General features: G+C 36.6%; 1 protein-coding gene across 3 annotated transcripts in view; it reads right to left on the bottom strand.

The window, feature by feature from the left end:
- The window catches only part of LOC150077559 (uncharacterized), a 536301-nt gene that overhangs the window by 355534 nt on the left and 162852 nt on the right, over positions 1–17915 (bottom strand). For all 3 annotated transcript variants that reach the window (XM_090386199.1, XM_090386201.1, XM_090386200.1), the window contains exons 12-13: positions 16734–16830; positions 425–525 (exon numbers count right to left, since the gene is read on the bottom strand). In XM_090386199.1, coding sequence (XP_090242325.1) covers positions 425–525; positions 16734–16830 — 198 coding nt within the window. The remainder of the gene's footprint in view (positions 1–424; positions 526–16733; positions 16831–17915) is intronic.

The following is a 17915-nucleotide window of genomic DNA, read 5'->3' as shown; positions in this document are numbered from 1 at the left end:
ATGTATATTTTATATATTTTAGTTGTAAAGTTAAATATAATTTATTGTAAATACAGGCATATATAATTTATTATAAATACATAGTTATCAAGTTTCCAGTTTCCAGTTTTCGTTGTGTTTTATTTCTACATAAGGTTGGTGGAAAACATTTAAAACTACAATACAAACGTCTCTCTCTCTCTCTCTCTCTCTCTCTCTCTCTCTCTCTCTCTCTCTCTCTCTCTCTCTCTTTCTAGCAGCCTTTAAAATACATGATATGTTTTTAATAAAGATTAGCATATTAGGATGGCTATCATGCAGTGATATTAATACAGAAGAAATAAATATATAAAAAAAAAAAGCAATATTACAACTACTTTGTTCCATTGTATTATTATTATATGAAATATCCAAAATATAAGTAAATAATTAAATAAAACCTTACAGGTTGTTCCACTTCAGTATCAAATGCAAACTTAATCTGTTGTTTTCCTTCCTTATCTCCATTAATTTCCTTATCTTCAGCAGCAATTTCATCTTGAGATTCTGAAATTGGTATTTCATGTCTTTATTTTATAAAAAAGTTTACATCTAGAATTTATTCTTAATAATGCAGATCTGTTTTATGAATTTTTTTTCATAGTGTAAGATAATTTAATTGCACACACACACACACACACACACACACACACACACACACACACACACACACACACATATATAAAATCATACTCCTTTATATAATGTATTGTATATGTGTCAGTAAATATATTTTCTGTTTTTAGCTGGTGCAAATTTTTTACAGAGAGAATGTTTTAGCACACACAAAAAACACTACACGTTGGTTTTAGTTTGATCAAAAACTGCTAAATATAATATCTCTGTAATAAATGAATAGTGAGAAAGGCTTATCTGTGGAATAGACGTAATTTAGGTTATGCTAAAACAGCTTGAAAAAAAAAATAATAAAATACATAATAATAAATAGAGCCCAAACCCAACAAGAGGTAATGGTAGTTTGCAGATGGTACATGGACCGACAGACAACAACACTATAATGAAATTCTTCAGTGTATTTCCAGTCCTGGTCAATAATAACAAAGCAAAAGCAACATATTCTATTGTTATTGTAAGTGACTAACCGTTCATGGGCAACAATGGCTATGGTGCACTATACAAATGGTTGCAGTGTTGTTCACTGTTAATTTACTGAATGCATACATCTTGTTGCATTGCTATATTTATTTTACAGTAATTAAAAATTTCTGCTGCTTCTGGTCTGTCTGCTAATATTCCTCATAGGGTAAATAGAAACTAGAGCTTTCAATAGAGAGTATAGAGTTACCTGTCATATCATTACAGTATACAATCTTTGATAATGTGTTGTGTTGAACAATTAACTGAGTACATCAATTGGGGCACTGAGATGGGTCACATGCTAAGAGTTAGCAGGAATGTGTCCAGTGGATATGGCCTGTGTATCCTAGCTAGTATTAATACCACTCAAAGTGCAGGCTAGTTTTCAGGTGCTTTAGTCCTTGCTTTACTTAAAAAAATTTTGAAATGACAGGCGGGATGTGGTATATACAAAAAAAAATAATAATAAAATAAATAAATAATGACATTAAATAAAGAGAAACATGCGGAGCAAATTTTCCCAGTCCGATAAAGATAGGTAGACTAGAACCAGGGTGGGTTTGCTGGGAGCAACAATTGATGATGTTCACAAATGGGGAAGGGAATAAAAAGAGCAATGTTATTCATGTAGGACTAATGATATTAAATGATTGGTTGTTTGGTTTTTAATGGTGCATCAGCAACTAGGGCTATAATGAGGCAATATTAAATGAACACGACCTAACAATTTGTTGGATAAATATAGGACTACACTAAAAAAGAAAAAAGCCAGAAGTCAAGTTTGAATGTGCGATTCTACCTAGACACAAGAGATGGGATTATATGCTGAAAGTCTTGTGGAGTAACTCAAAGCTTCAGGAACTCTCCAAGGCTTTTGGAAGAAATTATCAGCGTGTCCTACACTTGTATGTAGAAGGAATCTATTTTGTAGAGATGGATTTGCTTCAATAAAGGTGACGATTAAAAACACAGAAATGCCTACGTGTTTTTAATAACTTTGTCTTTGATAGTATAATGGTTTACCAGCAGAAGTAAACCTTCTGGTAAAATTAATAATAATAGGTGAGGCAGGTAGTCCTGCCTTACCTATTATTATTGATTTATATCTCCACTGGTCTGAAGCCTCTTTTCTGATTTACCCTGAGAGACAGAGAGAGAGTCAGAAGTAGAAAGGAGTCACTAAAAAAAAAAAAAAAGAGTGGTGATATCCAGCTCAGGACCCAGGGTGTGTCAAGCCCATACTCACCAGATGTGAGCCCCTGGGGTTAAATCTTTAGACAGTTGATGATTTCTAATCTCTACTGGTCTGAAGCCTCTTTTCCACACAATGTTCTTATCTTTAGATATGTGATGATTTCTGTGTGCTTAATTATTCAAATTCACTCATGATTTTGGACATTTATATCCTCAGAAACTTGTTTTGGTTAAAACTAATTTTTCCTGAGAATATAAATGTACTGTAACAATCTCTGTTGAAAAAAAAAAAAAAAAAAAAAGCCGTGAATTAGGGTTGAATTTGAAAATGTCTGCAATTCTGCCCAGACACAATAGGAGGGGGTATATGATGAGAGCCCTGTCGATCAATTCGGCCCTGGACAGATTGTGCAAGGCTCAGGGGATAGGATTTTTTTCAGCCTAGTCTGTACTTGTTAACAGGAGAGACTGCTTCTACAAGGATGGGATACACTTAAATAGAAAAGGTGCAAGAATGTTTGCTGATGCTATAGAGGCAGTGTTAGGTGGGTCGGAAAACTGCTAGATTGCGGGATACAAGGACTAATAGATTAACAGTAGCCAGTGGCAGAGGTGAAAATGATTCTTGCACTGCTTCTCTTGGAATGAGCAGCAGCTTGGAAAATAAGATGCAGGATATTTCAGAGACTGCTAGGAGTCATTGGGGTACAAGTAAACACATGGGTTGTGTTAGGGTAGCTAAGAAAAAGAACAGGTGCATGTATACTTGGGTGTACACCAATGCTAGGAGTTCAGTAAATAAATTTGATGAATTTGAGGTATTGCTCAAAGCATCAAAGGCGGATATTGTTGGGATATCAGAGACGTGGTATCACACAGATATAAGTAATGCAGAACTGGAATTTGGGGAGTACAACGTCTACAGAAAGGATAGACAGGATAGGAAGGGAGGAGGGGTTATGCTATTAGTTAAGAAACACATAAAACCCAAGGAAGTGAAGCCAGTCGACATCGCTGGACAGTGCAGTGTCGAGTCAGTTTGGTGGGCCAGTAAATCAGAGAGTCTTATAATGGGGGATTTTAATTTCCCAGATATTGACTGGAATTTGTGGGTTGGTCACTCACACACTAGCAAGGCTTTTGTGGATTTATTGGATGATTGCTTTCTAAATCAGCATGTTCGGGAGGCAATTAGAGGGAGCAAATTAGAAGGAACTCTTGATTTGATTATCAGTAGTGATTCTTCATGCATTAAGAATCTGCAGATACAGGAACCACTAGGTGGCAGTGATCACAGTGTGCTGAAGTGGGATTTACTCAAGGAGGTAACTACCATCAGGGGTAAAGGGAAGGGTTATTGCTTTCGTAAAGGCGACTACGATGGTCTGAGACAGTATTTAAATTCTATACAGTGGGACCAACTGATGATGTTACCAGGAGCAAACTCAAAATGGGAAGCATTCAAAGAACTTATCTCGGAAGCAACTAGGCTTTACATACCAACTAAGAAATATTGTTCAAGGTTTAGGCCTAAATGGGTGTCAGATGAACTAATGAGACATATGGGCAGAGAATAAAAATGCATGGGATACAAATAAATTAACATGCGACCTATGATAGATATAAGTTGATCTGTAACCAAGTTACAAAGGAGGTTAGGCAGGCAAAGGCAGATTATGAGAAATCTTTGGCAAAGGATGCAAAGAAAAACAGCAAGGCGTTCTTTACTTATGTAAACTCTAGAAGGAAGGGGATGAATCAGATTCGTCCACTTTATATCGATGGTTCAATTGTTCATGATCCTGCTCAGGTAGCTAACAAACTAAATGAATATTTTGCATCGATATTCACACATGAGGAGTTATTCAGGAAGGGGAATGCCATAGATGAAGTAAACACTGGCAGTGAGCTCCATGATCTTGTAATAATTGAGAGCAAAGTGGAGGAGAAATTGTTGAATATAAATACAAGAAAGGCACCTGGGGTGGATGGGATCTATCCAGTTATATTAAAGGAGGCAGCAAAGGAAGTAAGCAATCCGTTAGCCATAATTATGAGAGCTTCCTTGGACTCTCCAGTCTGTGGGTACCTTCCAAGGAAGGTACCCACAGACTGGAGATGTGCAAATGTAACCCCAATTCACAAAGGAGGATGAAAGGCTGACACAAGTAATTATAGACCTATGAGTTTAACTTCTGTTCCAGGAAAATTAATGGAAGCACTGGTTAAAGAAGCACTGCAGGATCATCTTGACAAGAATTCAGTTATAGTTCAGACACAGCATGGTTTTGTTAAGGGAAGGTCTTGCCTGACCAATTTGATTGGATACTATGATGTAGTCACAAAAGAATTGGATGCAGGGAATAACTTTGATATTATATATTTGGATCTTAGAAAGGCTTTTGATACTGTTGCACATGAAAGACTGCTGCACAAATTGGAGCAGTGTGCATTGGTGGCAAATTGTTGCTATGGATAAAGGGATGGTTGAGTGGCAGAAGACAGAGAGTGGTAATTAATGGACACTGCTCATCGTGGACTAATGTTATTAGTGGAGTTCCTCAGGGTTCAGCATTGGGTCCATTGTTGTTTTCAGAAAACAACAATGGTAATTACAGAAAACAACAACAACAATGATTGATGATGGTATATCAAGCTTAATGTCCAAACAAAGGTTGGCAGGGTTGTTAAGGATGCTATTGATGCTATGCTGCTGCAACAGGATCTGGAAAGGTTGAGCAGATGGGCTGAGAGGTGGCAAATGAAGTTTAACATTGACAAATGTAAAGTACTACATATGGGAAACAGCAATCCCAGAGCAACGTATCAACTCTGTGGTACTACACTGACAGTGGCAGAGAAAGAAAAGGAACTGGAGGTAATTGTGCAGGCAGATATGAAGTTTTCTGAGCAGTGCACACGGGCTGCAAGAGTAGCTCATGGTGTCTTATCAATGGTATACAGGAATTTTTCTAGCAGGGATAGGGAGGTGATTATTCCCCTGTATAAGGCAATGGTCAGGCCGCACCTTGAGTACTGTATACAGGTCTGGAGGCCTCATTTCAAGAAGGATGTAGAGCTGCTGGAACAAGTAGAGAGAAGGGCAACAAGGTTAGTGAATGGAACGAAGGGTTGCTCTTACGAAGAAAGGCTTAAGTTTTGCAAATTACAGTGTCTGGAGACTAGGCACCGGCAAGGTGATCTGATAGAGGTGTACAAAGCCTTGAATGGTTTGAGCATGTTCAATGATGATGGGATACTACCTCTTGCTCAGAATAATCACCTGAGAGGGCATAAATTCAAATTGAGGAAAGACAGATGTAGGATAGATGTGCGGAAATTTGCCTTTAGCCAGCGGGTAGTTGGTTGGTGGAACAGACTTCTATCCCTTGTTTTGGAAGTTGATAGCCTAAATAAATTTAAGGCTCAGCTGGACAGGTATTTCGAACGAACTGAGGGGTAAAGTGGAAGGGTTTTTTTTTTTTTTTTTGGCTGATGCTGCATAAGCTTGCTTTCTTGCATCATATGTCTGTTGCAAGAAAGATCCAATCATTTAGACTTGGATATAAATATTGCTAATGGTCATAAAATTATTAATCTCTATAACAAACGATGATTTTAAATTTTTTTAATTGGTATCCAATATTTCTGAAAGTGTATACTCCAATATTATTCTTTCCCAATGTACCAAGACTGCTACTATTTGCAGTGATACTGAAATTGTTGTTTCCAGTACAAGACGTTTTATTCTAAGCTAATTGGGAACCCATTTCCTTTGATTTATCTTTGATATTACTTTAGGAAGGCACAGAATATTATCAATCAAAATGTTATTACCAGATTATCTATGTAAAAACAAAATTTCCAATTAGCTTTCAGACATGTCTATCGGTTTACTTAGGCACACTGCTCCAATCTGTACAACAATCTTTTACATGCAACAAAATCAAAAGCTTTTCTGAAATCTAAATACATGATGTAAAAATTATTTTTCATATCCATTTCCATTGTTATTGTATTATGGTGTCCAATCAGACTACTCAAACAGCTTTGGGGGCCTTATTTAGGTTTGGCTTCAGCAATTTCTTTTCCGCTTTCCTCTTAATTATCACAAAATTATTTAACTCCCTGTTAGAATCTGATATAATTCTGGCATAGGGGGATACCATCCCTAAAGAATTTTTCACACATGAATATGTATGAAAATGTCTGTTCAGTTTGTCAGCAACTTGAACAGGATCAACCATCAACTGTTACATGAGAGGGATGCTGATAACTTCTTGGCCTATAATAGAAAGAAATAAAGGAAATCTAATTATATATACATAGTTTATTCAACATAATGGCTTCTCAATTCCACACACTTTCCACAACAACGTCTAGGCTTGTAAACCTCAGAAACAGAAATTGAAAGACTGCTTCCCAAAACCAAACTTCTGCTACTCATATGACATCATCATCTGATGCAAATTTGCTACCCTTTCAATGTTTTTTCAGATTTGGGAAGAGGCAGTAGTCTGAGGGAGAGGAGCTGGTGAATATTGAGGGGGGGGGGGGTGAAGAAGCCAGAAGCCTAGTTCTGCCAATTTGGCATGTGTTTCATGTGCCGTGTATGTGCCGGAGCAATGTTCTGTAAAAAATAGCACTCCTTGGGTAAGTTTTCCCTTGAATTTAACCTTCAATTCCTCCTTTAGTTTGTCCAAAAGTGATGAATTTTTTTGCTGAGCAGTTATCATTTTACCCTTTTTAAGGTAGTCCATAAAAAAATCACATTCTTGTCCCAAAACACAGAGGCCATGACCTTCCCGGAAGACCTCTGAGTACTTCTTTGGATGGGGACGGAGCCACTGTGCCTCCACTCAACTGTTCTTTGGTCTCTGAATCATAATGAAACAACTATTTTTCATCCAGGGCTGCAATTTGTGCCAAAAATCATTGGCACCTTGCTCAAAATGGTGAAGAATGGCAATTGAACACAGGACATTATCACTTTTGATCAACATTCAAACATCTGGGGAACCATTTGGCAGAAAGCTTCTATGACCAAAATGTCACGAATAAATGAAAAATCTAAACCTCATACTACAGGGGTTGTGGTTTAGATTAGATTGTAGGAAGTTTTCTTTTAGCCAGTGAATTTTGATTGCTGGAAAAAGTTGCTGTTGCAGGTAGTTGAGGCTGACAATTTGAATAAATTCAAAGGTCAACTGGATAGTTGCCTGTGTGAGGATGTAAGCATATAATTTATATTTTCTTATCTACTTGGTGGGTTTTTTTTTTGTCAGTGCAGAAAAAGCCTGTGGCTTCCTTGCAAATATTATTGCTATTACTAATAACATATCCAACACATTCCCTGGACCTGCCTAGAGTCTCAGCTAATGACTTACCAGAAATCTGTCGATTAGACAGTATCATGGTATCAATGGCATTAACATTTTCAGGCAGTGTCGCAGAAACTGGTATTCTTGTCCTCTCTGCATCCTCAATAAAATCCATTTTAGATTTTGCAATCTAGCTTTTTTGAAGGTTAAATAGTATGGATATTGTTCACCTAACATCGCCAACTTATCAGCATGAATTTCCTTGGCATTTTTCCCAGTAGATCCCAACAGGCATTTCATACCTGCCTCTATCTTCAGGCAACAGTTTTTTTTTTTTTTTTGCAACCCGTTTGTTTGTTATTTGGTTTTTAGGAGCATTAGCAACCAAGGCCATATTGCTCCGGGAATATGCGGTGGTCATTCCCTGACCTTTCCGCATCCTCCGTATTTGGTGGTGACGGGCTCGAACCCCGGTCTAATCAAGAAGAGTGTGCTATGCACTGCTGCTCCTTCCCACCTGGCTACGGAGGCGGCATTTGCAACCCGTAAAAATAGAAATGAACGTTAGGATTTTTTGAGGCAACTGGGCTATTTAACATAAAAAAGATATGCTCTTTCATATATTTGACACCTATTTGTCAAAAAAAAAAAAAAAAAAAAAAAAAGGAAGTTGGTTTGGCTGAGAATTTATCAGCATCCCCCACATAAAATCCGACAATCATAGATTGTCAGATTTTAAAAAAGAATAAATTATTATTCATGTAGGAACTAATGATATTAGTTCACAAAATCTAATGATCCTATATCTGTCTAACAGATATAGGATCATGCTGAAGAAATGCAACAAGTTAGGTCGCAATGTCTATGTGTCTGCAATTCTGCCCAAGCACCATAGCAGGGATTATATGCTGAAAGCCTTGCGAATTAACTCAAGACTTGAAGGAACCTGCAAGGCTTTTAGGGGGAAATTTTTATCAGCTTGGCCTGCACTTGTAGGTAAAAGAAATTTTTTTTTGTATAGAAAGGATAAATTTAAACAAAGGTGGTGCAAGATTTTTTGCCAGTATCATTGGGATACCGTAGAGGTTCAGGAAAACTGCTAATTTGGAGGGACAAGGGTACACGTTTATCTGATAATAGTGATCAAAGTAACTCTTGCACATACCTTAAAAGTTTTATTTGTTACCGCAACACAACATATTGGCAAGATGTTGTGAGGGCAAAAATGTTTCAAATGAGTGGGTAGCTAAAACCAGGGAAGCAAGCTTTAACTTCAAGGTGTGTGTCAGGGTAGTTAACTATACAAGAACACTAAGACTTAATTGTTTATACAGTAATGTCAGAAGTGTCATCAATAAAATGAGTGAATTTGAGCTGCTAGTTAGGTAATACTGATATAATTGGGCTTACAGAAATGTGGTGCCACCTGGAGATAGAGGATGATGAGTTTCAGTATGGTATGTACAATATATTTAGGTAAGATAGGGTAGGTAGAAGGGGTGGTGGGGACATGCTTCTTATCAAAAGCAGCCTGAGCTCAACAAAAGCTTTCCCAGAATGAGATGTTTCGTATGCTAGTATAGAATCTGTATAGTGTTAGATAGTTGGAAGCAAAAGTATAATAAGAGTAGGAGTAATCTACAGGCCAGGTGAGTGTGAAGACTATGATGAGAGCCTCCACATGCAAATGGATTGGGCAAGTAAGCATCAATGTCTTATTATGGGTATTTTGCCTTTCATTGATTGGAGCAAATGGGAGGAAAACTCAACAAGATGATTGTTATTTGTATCATGTCAGGGGAAAGTACTAGGGAAAAGAATATCCTAGACCTGATCATCACCCATAACCAAGATGATAGGGCTGACAGTACAGGAACCAGTAGTAGGAAGTGACCATGGAGTTCAATGATGGACAACGAAGAGAGAGGTAGCAGTAGTTAAAGGCAGAGGAATGGGTTATAATTTCAGAAAAGGAAATTATGACAGTTTAAGGTGCTTCATGGCCTCTAACTATCTCACAAAGAGCAAATACAATTGAATTATCGTATACCTTTAAAACATTAATCACAAAAGCCTTGAATGTATATATACCATTAAAAAAACTACTCCACAAGCAGGATTCCAAGTTGGATGAATAATGAAGTTGCCAGGTTACTTGAGCAGAAAAAGAGGGCATCGAAAAGTTACAGAGCAATAAAAAGTACTGCAGCCTATAACAGCTACAAACTGATCTGTAATAATGCCACAGAAAAGGTTAATCTGGCAAAGGCAGATTATGAGAAATTGCTGGCAAGAGAGCAAAGAGTGGGGATAAGGAATTCTTCACATATATAAATGCAAAGAAGAGAATGACAAACCAAATCTGACCCTTATGTAATGGACGTGGGATAGTATTAGATACCTCAACTGATGTTGCAAATGAACTCAACAGTTACTTTGTATTGATATTTACAGAAGAAAAACCCTTTATGTCAATGAGAAATTATGGGAGTGAAATTGAAAAATGTGCAATTAATGATATTAAAATTTCGCAATTATTTAATGAAAAAACTTTTGAGCCTACAGGAGAGTAAGGCTCCTGGGGTTTAGAGCATATACCCTATAATTTTAAGGGAGGCGGCAAGTGAGTGCATAAAATCATTGAGGCTAATTATGAGAGCATCACTGGACTCAAGAGAGATTCCATTTCCATTGGATTGGAAAAGCGCCAAGGTAACACTTATACATAAAGGTGGTTCTAAGAGTGTAGTGGGAAATTACCAACCACTCAGTCTAACTTCAGTAGAAGGGAAAATCATGGAGGCAATGGATCAAGGGTGAAATTCAGGATCATTTAGATAGAAATGGAATTCTGAAGGATATGCAACATGGTTTTGTAAAGGGAAAACCATGTTTAACAAATCTGCTATTTTTACAGAGTTTTATAATTTAAGAAAAGGAAATTATGACAGTTTAAGGTGCTCCATGGCCTCTAACTGGATAGATATCTCACAAAGAGCATATACAATTGAATTATCATATACCTTTAAAACATTAATCACAGAAGCCTTGAATGTATATATACCATTAAATAAAAGCTGAATGGGCTGGATTTAGGGAATAATTTCGACATTGTTTATTTAGATTTCAGCAAAGCATTTGACTCAGTCCCACATGGGCAGTTACTTCTACACAGTCCCTCATGAGCTGTCAGTTCCAGCTTGCTTTATAAGATGAAACAGGTTGGAATCACAGGAAAAATCCTTAGATGGATAGCAGGATGGCTTCGGAGCAGGAGTCAGAGGCCGGTGATAAATGGTTATTCCTCATATTGGGTTAATATAAGAAGTGGGGTTTCCCAGGGATCAAGTATTGGGACCACTGTTGTTTTCGATTTTCTTCATTGATATTAATGAAGGGATACATAGCATGATGTCTAAATTTGCAGATGATGTAAAGATTGGTGGAGTAGTTAATGATATCATTGACAAGCAGAGCTTCTTCAGAGTGACCTAGATAGACTTCAGGAATGGTCAGAAAAGTGGCAGCTTTCCACTAATCCAGCAAAGTGCAAAGTCTTACACCTAGGAACAGTAACACCAAAATAATTTATACACTTGGTGGAGTTGAACTAAAGTCAGTAGTTGAAGAAAGGGACTTGGGAGTTATGATATGGTCAGACATGAAGTCCTCTGAGCACTGTAGACAGGTTTCAAGGAAGGCCCATGGTGTCCTATCGATGATTTATCTAACATTTACTAATAGAGATAAGAACGTCATAATCCCATTATACAAGGCTATTGTTAGACCACACTTAGAATACTGAGTTCAAGTATGGAGACCGCACCTGAAAAAAAGACATCACACTTCTTGAAAGAGTCCAGAGACAGTCAACTTGCCTGGTGAGATCAGCAAAAGGGCATCCATATGAGGAAAGACAACAAATATGTGGGTTGCACAGCTTGGAAACTAGGCACCTTAGGGAAGACTTGATCAAGATGTTTAAGGCTCTGAAGGCAAAAGTAAAATGAAGGGAGGTGAAATTTTCACGGTTATAAAATGATTCTATAATTAGGGGCCATAAATTCAAGTTACTGCAGGGAGAGGTTTACACTGGATTGCAGGAATTTTATTTTAGCCAGCGAGTTATAAATTACTGGAATAAGTTACCTACATGGGTGGTAGAAGCTGATAGTTTGGGGAAATTAAAAGGTCAGCTGGACCTTTGAATTTTAGTTACCTACGGGAGGAGGGAAACGCTTAGGTTGTCTATTTATTTAATTTATTGTTATTATTATTTTACTCTTTTTTTTCTTTCTTAATTTATTTTTTGTTGGCTGGTGCAGCATAAGCCTTATGCTTCCTTGCACTATATGACCACTACTAATACTAATACCATTCATACTGAGTGGACCAATGATTCATCCCTTTCCTTCTACTGTTAATATTATATAAGGACATCTTTGCTACTTTTAATTGCCTGAGACTTTTTCTGCAATATGCCTTAGCCTGCCTAACCAACTTATACAGACTAGTTTATACAGGTCGACCATCGTTGGGACCTGTGGGGTGCCGGATTAGTGAGTTTGCCGGATCAGCGGTGGTTAGATTAGCACATTCAGTTTACCCAACAGCTAACCACCTCATCCTACGTTTAAAATATGCTGTAAATCAGTACAAGTTAAGTTGGTTAATAAAGGAAAAAGAAACATTAAATGAAAAGCAAGTGAAATTTTAATGAAGAACAGGTAAAATAAAGGGTACAGGTACAGTAATTCTGTTGACTTACGTAAGAAAATTCATCATGGCCGCTTTGATAGTGAAGAGCCGGAATGGCCGACTCCACTTAGCAGTGCAACCTTCAAAATGGCGACGAGAAGAAGGGGAAAGCAGTGATTGACAGTTGTTGCTCTGCCCACCCACTGCATTCTGCTCTTCGTTTCAGATGGACGTCATGTGACACAACATTATTGCGGAGATAAATGTGAAATTCATATTGTTTCATAGTCACATTTGCTTGCTGGGTTCTGTTTCCACGTGGCACCCTGTGTCGTCCTCAGTTAAAGAAAAGTGAAACTTGGAAATATATTTATGAATTGTTCGTATTTTTCCTGGTGTCATCCCGAGTTAAAGAAAAGTGAAACTTGGAAATATATTTATGAATTGTTCGTATTTTTCCTGGTGTCGTCCTGAGTTAAAGAAAAGTGAAACTTGGAAATATATTTATGAATTGTTCGTATTTTTCCTGGTGTCATCCTGAGTTAAAAAAAAGTGAAACTTGGAAGAAATGGGGTGAGTTTTTTTTTCCATCTCATTAACCTAACACAGTATTGTGTCAGTTGTTACATACTTTAAAAAGAAAAATTCTATTGACGTATTGTGCATATACTGTACAAAGAGGAATTTTATTGTTAATTGCACGTGTTAGTCAACTTCCATTTGTGTTTAGTGAAAATAGTTAGGTTTTTACGAGACTTCAGGAGGGATTCGAGCAAAAACCGGTCGTCGGACGCACGTGGTATTACTTTTTGTTTCTTGTTTTGAAAAAAAAAAAAAAAAATTGCACATTTCGTGTTAATTTTTCTTCATTTTAACTCTGAGATGTTGTTATGTTACGTAACATTTTGTCTTGTCTGAATAAATTGCATTTCTGTTACTTGATGCTCCAAAAAAAATTGCTGTTTTGCCATTAATTTTGTTGTGTTTCAGCTCCAATGTACTGTACTGTTATATCATGTAACATCCGCCACATGCAGTCCTCAAGAAGAGGGGAAACGCAGAGAGTGGTCGGAGTTACAAACCGTACGTCACTGCTTTCTCCCCTCCTAACTTTAAAATACCTTGTAAATCAGTATAAGTTGGTTAATAAAGGAAAAAGAAACATTAAATGAAAAGCAAGTGAAATTTTAATGAAGAACAGGTAAAATAAAGGGTACAGGTACAGTAATTCTGTTGACCGAAACTGGCACAACATCTTTAGGAACTGGTGATGATGGTGGCAGCATATCTGGATGAGTTGAAGTTGATGGCACTGGACTTTTAAATATTGACTACTCTGTTACACGATTTTTAGCTTTTTTTTTTGAACATGTCTTGCAAGCTAAGCTGTTTCATATATTTTGATCTTTCTTTCTTTGATTAGTTTATCCTGCAGCATGTAAACGTTCATTATTTTTTGTTCAGTTATAAAACTGCATTGCTCTAGACCTTTTAGCACTTCACCTGTCAACTGAATTAACCTATCAATAGAGATTCTTTCTGCTACATCTTCCTCATTTGTATCACTGCTTTCTTCTCCACTATCTTCTTTCTTTGAACTTACAACCATCTGCATGATTTCTGAGTCAGTATAATGATGAACAGTAGCTACAGTGTCATCTACATTCATCCATTCCTCAGCGTTATCTTCATCCATTTTCAATGCAAGATCCTTGGCAGCAGGATTAGTTAGATCAAGAGTGAAAGAAAGAAGTTCGTGCATAATCTGCTTTTCCTTTGAAACCCTAAATCCTGTAAAGTCATTTGCAGTGTCTTCACCAGCTGCAGACCCAAATATTTGGGTCTGCAGCTGGCCATAATTAAACCTGGCCACAATTTATGCCATCCATTTTTTAGTGTGGATGCCTCTACACACTTCCAAGCATTGGCAATGCAGTAAACCATATCTTTCACATTAAATTCCTTAAGAAACTCCTGTACTGGTCTTCCAGAGTTAACTGCACTAAGTAGGCACCTCATAAACAGGGAGTGATACTTACACTTAAGAGAATGTAATATGCCATTGTCCAGGGGTTGAATTAATGACGTACAGTTAGATGGGAGGTAGACACTGAAAACATTATTTTTTACCAGAAGTTCTGCTTTCGGATGTGCAAAGCAGTTGTCTAAAATAAGCATTATCTTACAGTTGTGGTCCAGGCCAACAGAGTCACAGTGAGCTCTTGCTTCGGGAACAAAATATATTTCAAACCATTCCAGTGTAATGTTAGTTGTAATCCATCCGTTCTTGTTAGCATGGTAAATCACTGGAAACTGTGTCATACCTTTGAAGTCCCCGGGACGTAAACTTTTGCCGATGACCAGAAACTTACATCTGTGGGTTCCGGCAGCATTAGAGCAGCTCAGCACAGTGACACGATCTTTCGGTGTTTTATAACCTGTTGGTGATGCTGCATCCTCAGTTGTCAGAGTTCTTCTTGGAGTACATCTCCAATACAAGGCAGTCTCATCGGCATTGTAGACCTGCTCAGGACTTAATTTTTCATTAGAAACTAACTTGGCGAACTTATCAACAAATGCAGCAGCTGCTTCCTTGTCCGCTGAATATTTTTTGCCACACACTGCACGAAACTTTAAGCCATGTCGCTGCTTGAAGCGCTGAAGCCAACCTTCACTATAATTGCACTCGTAATCTAGTCCAAGTTCTTTATGAAAAATTTTAGTTTCTTCCTTCAGCAGATCTCCAGACAGCTTGACATCTTCACTTACACGGAGCTTAATCCACATTATCAGCACTTTATGCAGTTCTGAACTCTTTCTGTCTTTCATTGTTTTCCTTATGCCCATCTGTTTCTTTGATCCACTGTTGGCAAAGAACTGGAGCAATTTTTCTTTCTGTTTCTTTATGTCATACACTGTTGAAGAGCCAATGCTGTATAATTCACAACAGCTTCTCACAGATACACCGCTGTCAAGCTTTTTCAGAAGTTCAACTTTATTGGTTACGGACATTGTACAGTGTTTGCGCTTTACACCACAAGAAACACTTCTTTGATGCATTGGAACCATGGCTTATGATGATAAATGCAGAAAAACAACAAACAAGTAGGAATGGTTTACCAGTGTTTACTAGTTAGCACCAACAGCTGATGCTGCAACCATCAGCTGTTGGCGCTAACTAGTAAAAGCTGGGGCTAAATGTAAGCAGGTTATAATGATAAATGCAGAAAAATAAGTAGGAATGGCTTACCAGTGTTTACGAGTTAGCCAACAGCTGATGCTGCAACCAACGCCACCAAAACAGTAGTGGCAGGTTAGTGCGCCGATCCAGGAAATTTGAAATTACTTTCGTGGAAATTATGTCCGAATTAGTGGTGGAACTGGATTACGGGTGGCCGGATTAGTGATGGTCGACCTGTACTTACTGTCAGTTCCTGTAACCCATAATAATTTATATGCATACCATATATTTTTCTTCTCTGCCACTAGTTTCATCTGATATCCATTGAGGTCTAACCTTGACCAAGTATCAACAATTTTTTATATCAACAAAGTATCTCTTTGTTGATATAAAAAAGCTTAGTAGCTTCTATGATTGCTTCCCTGAATGCTTCCCATTTAGAATTTGCAGTTAGTAATATCATCAGTTGGTCCCACTGAATAGAATTTAAAAATTGTCAGACATCTGTAGCCTCCTTTACAAAAGAAAAATTTCTTCCCCTTTACTTCTGACAGCAGTTTTATCTTTATAATTGGATCTAATCAATACTTTGTGGTCACTGCCACCTAGTGGCCTTTATCTGGAGATTTCTAATACACAAAGAGTCACTGCTGATAATCTGATTGATTTCTGACCAATACACAATTTGTCATTAATATCTGGAAAGTTAAAATCCCCACAATAAGAAATTCTGAATTACTGGCCCATTATCTTTGCTGTATAGTTATTTGTTATCCTTATCACAGTCATTTGGCCTATAACACACTCCTACTGTTATTTTTGTTATATCACACCAAACTGACTCAACATTGCAACCACAAACTGTGTACACTATGCTAGATTCTGCATGCTTCTTAACCAAGATCACAACCCTCCCCAAACTCCTTCTCTCCTGTTTTGTACTTTCTGTACACATTTTACTCACCATGTTCATGTTCTGCATCCCTTATCTGAGTAACATGTCTCCAATATTCATACAAATTCGCATTTTATGACTTAATCAGTACTTCGAAGTTCATTAATTTTTGTTTCATAATCTATGAATGGCATCATCAATCTAAGTGTTAACTGGCAGAAATTACAGAAAATCAATGACAATCAGCATGAATATTATATCAGTTGTGCTAACAAAAATATTTAACAAATTTAGAACTATCACCTTTTGTGCACTAGAAAATACATACCTTCTTCTAAGGGTACCTGAGGTAGCATAAAACATGTAAGAACTCTTTGACCTGTCTCTTGATCAGTATCAGATTGAAGAGGTATTAAAGGTTTATTCTGCAAAAACAAATCTATTATATAAAATCTTTCACAATAACTATATATATAAAATATTAAAGATAATAAAAAATAATAGAAAAAGTAAATCAATCAAATAATACATACAGGGATTTAAGAAAATGCCAAAAAAAAAAAATTATCGCTTTTTACCCACAATCCAGATGACTTCAACTGGGGCCAACCACCCAGACTGAAGGCAAAAAACGACAAGTTCTCTGTTTCTGTAATGATCAATATATGCTAAGTAATTTAAATCTAAACCAAATATAAACCAATATAGGGTGAATATAAATCAAATATAGTAATTAAAAAGTTAAGAGATTTTAGAATCCAAAGTAAGAAAATATAAGTAAATTATAAATGTAAGCATATATTAATCATCGTTGACCCGACAGAGAACGTAATTTAATGATTAAAATAAGATTAAATATATAATACATACTACATATTTACCGTATCCAGGATATAATGTAATAGTCATCAAAATAATATGTGGTGTCCCCTATGTGATGGATACGGTAAAAATAAATATAAATAAATAATTAATCAATTAGCCAATCAAATCTAAGTAAAGGCAAAGAGAAACATGCAGATAGTAAGAAGAAAAACTAAAGGAGACGAATAATAGAACCTGAACTCCAAAAAGGCAAAAAATAGTGGTATAGATAAGAAATAGTCAACGATGATTAATATATGCTTACATTTATAATTTACTTATATTTTCTTACTTTTGATTCTAAAATTTCTTAACTTTTTAATTACTATATTTGATTTATATTTGGTTTAGATTTAAATTACTTAGCATATATTGATAATTACAGAAACAGAGAACTTCTTGTCGTTTTTTGCCTTCAGTCTGGGTGGTTGGCCCCAACTGAAGTCATCTGGATTGTGGGTAAAAAGCGATAATAATTTTTTTTTGCATTTTCTTAAATCCCTGTATGTATTATTTGATTGATTTACTTTTTCTATTATTTTCTATTATCTTTAATATTTTATAGACATTATGGGTGTAATGGATGATTGCTCTCAGCTAAATCATACAAACCATTTTAATTCAATGCACAAACTATTTAAAAAAA

Source organism: Mastigoproctus giganteus, chromosome 12, assembly GCF_048544385.1.
Source record: "Mastigoproctus giganteus isolate SK-2022 chromosome 12, ASM4854438v1, whole genome shotgun sequence".
Taxonomy (NCBI): Eukaryota; Metazoa; Arthropoda; class Arachnida; order Uropygi; family Thelyphonidae; genus Mastigoproctus; species Mastigoproctus giganteus.
Note: the sequence above shows the minus strand (reverse complement) of the source record. Positions and strands in the feature narration are given on the sequence as shown.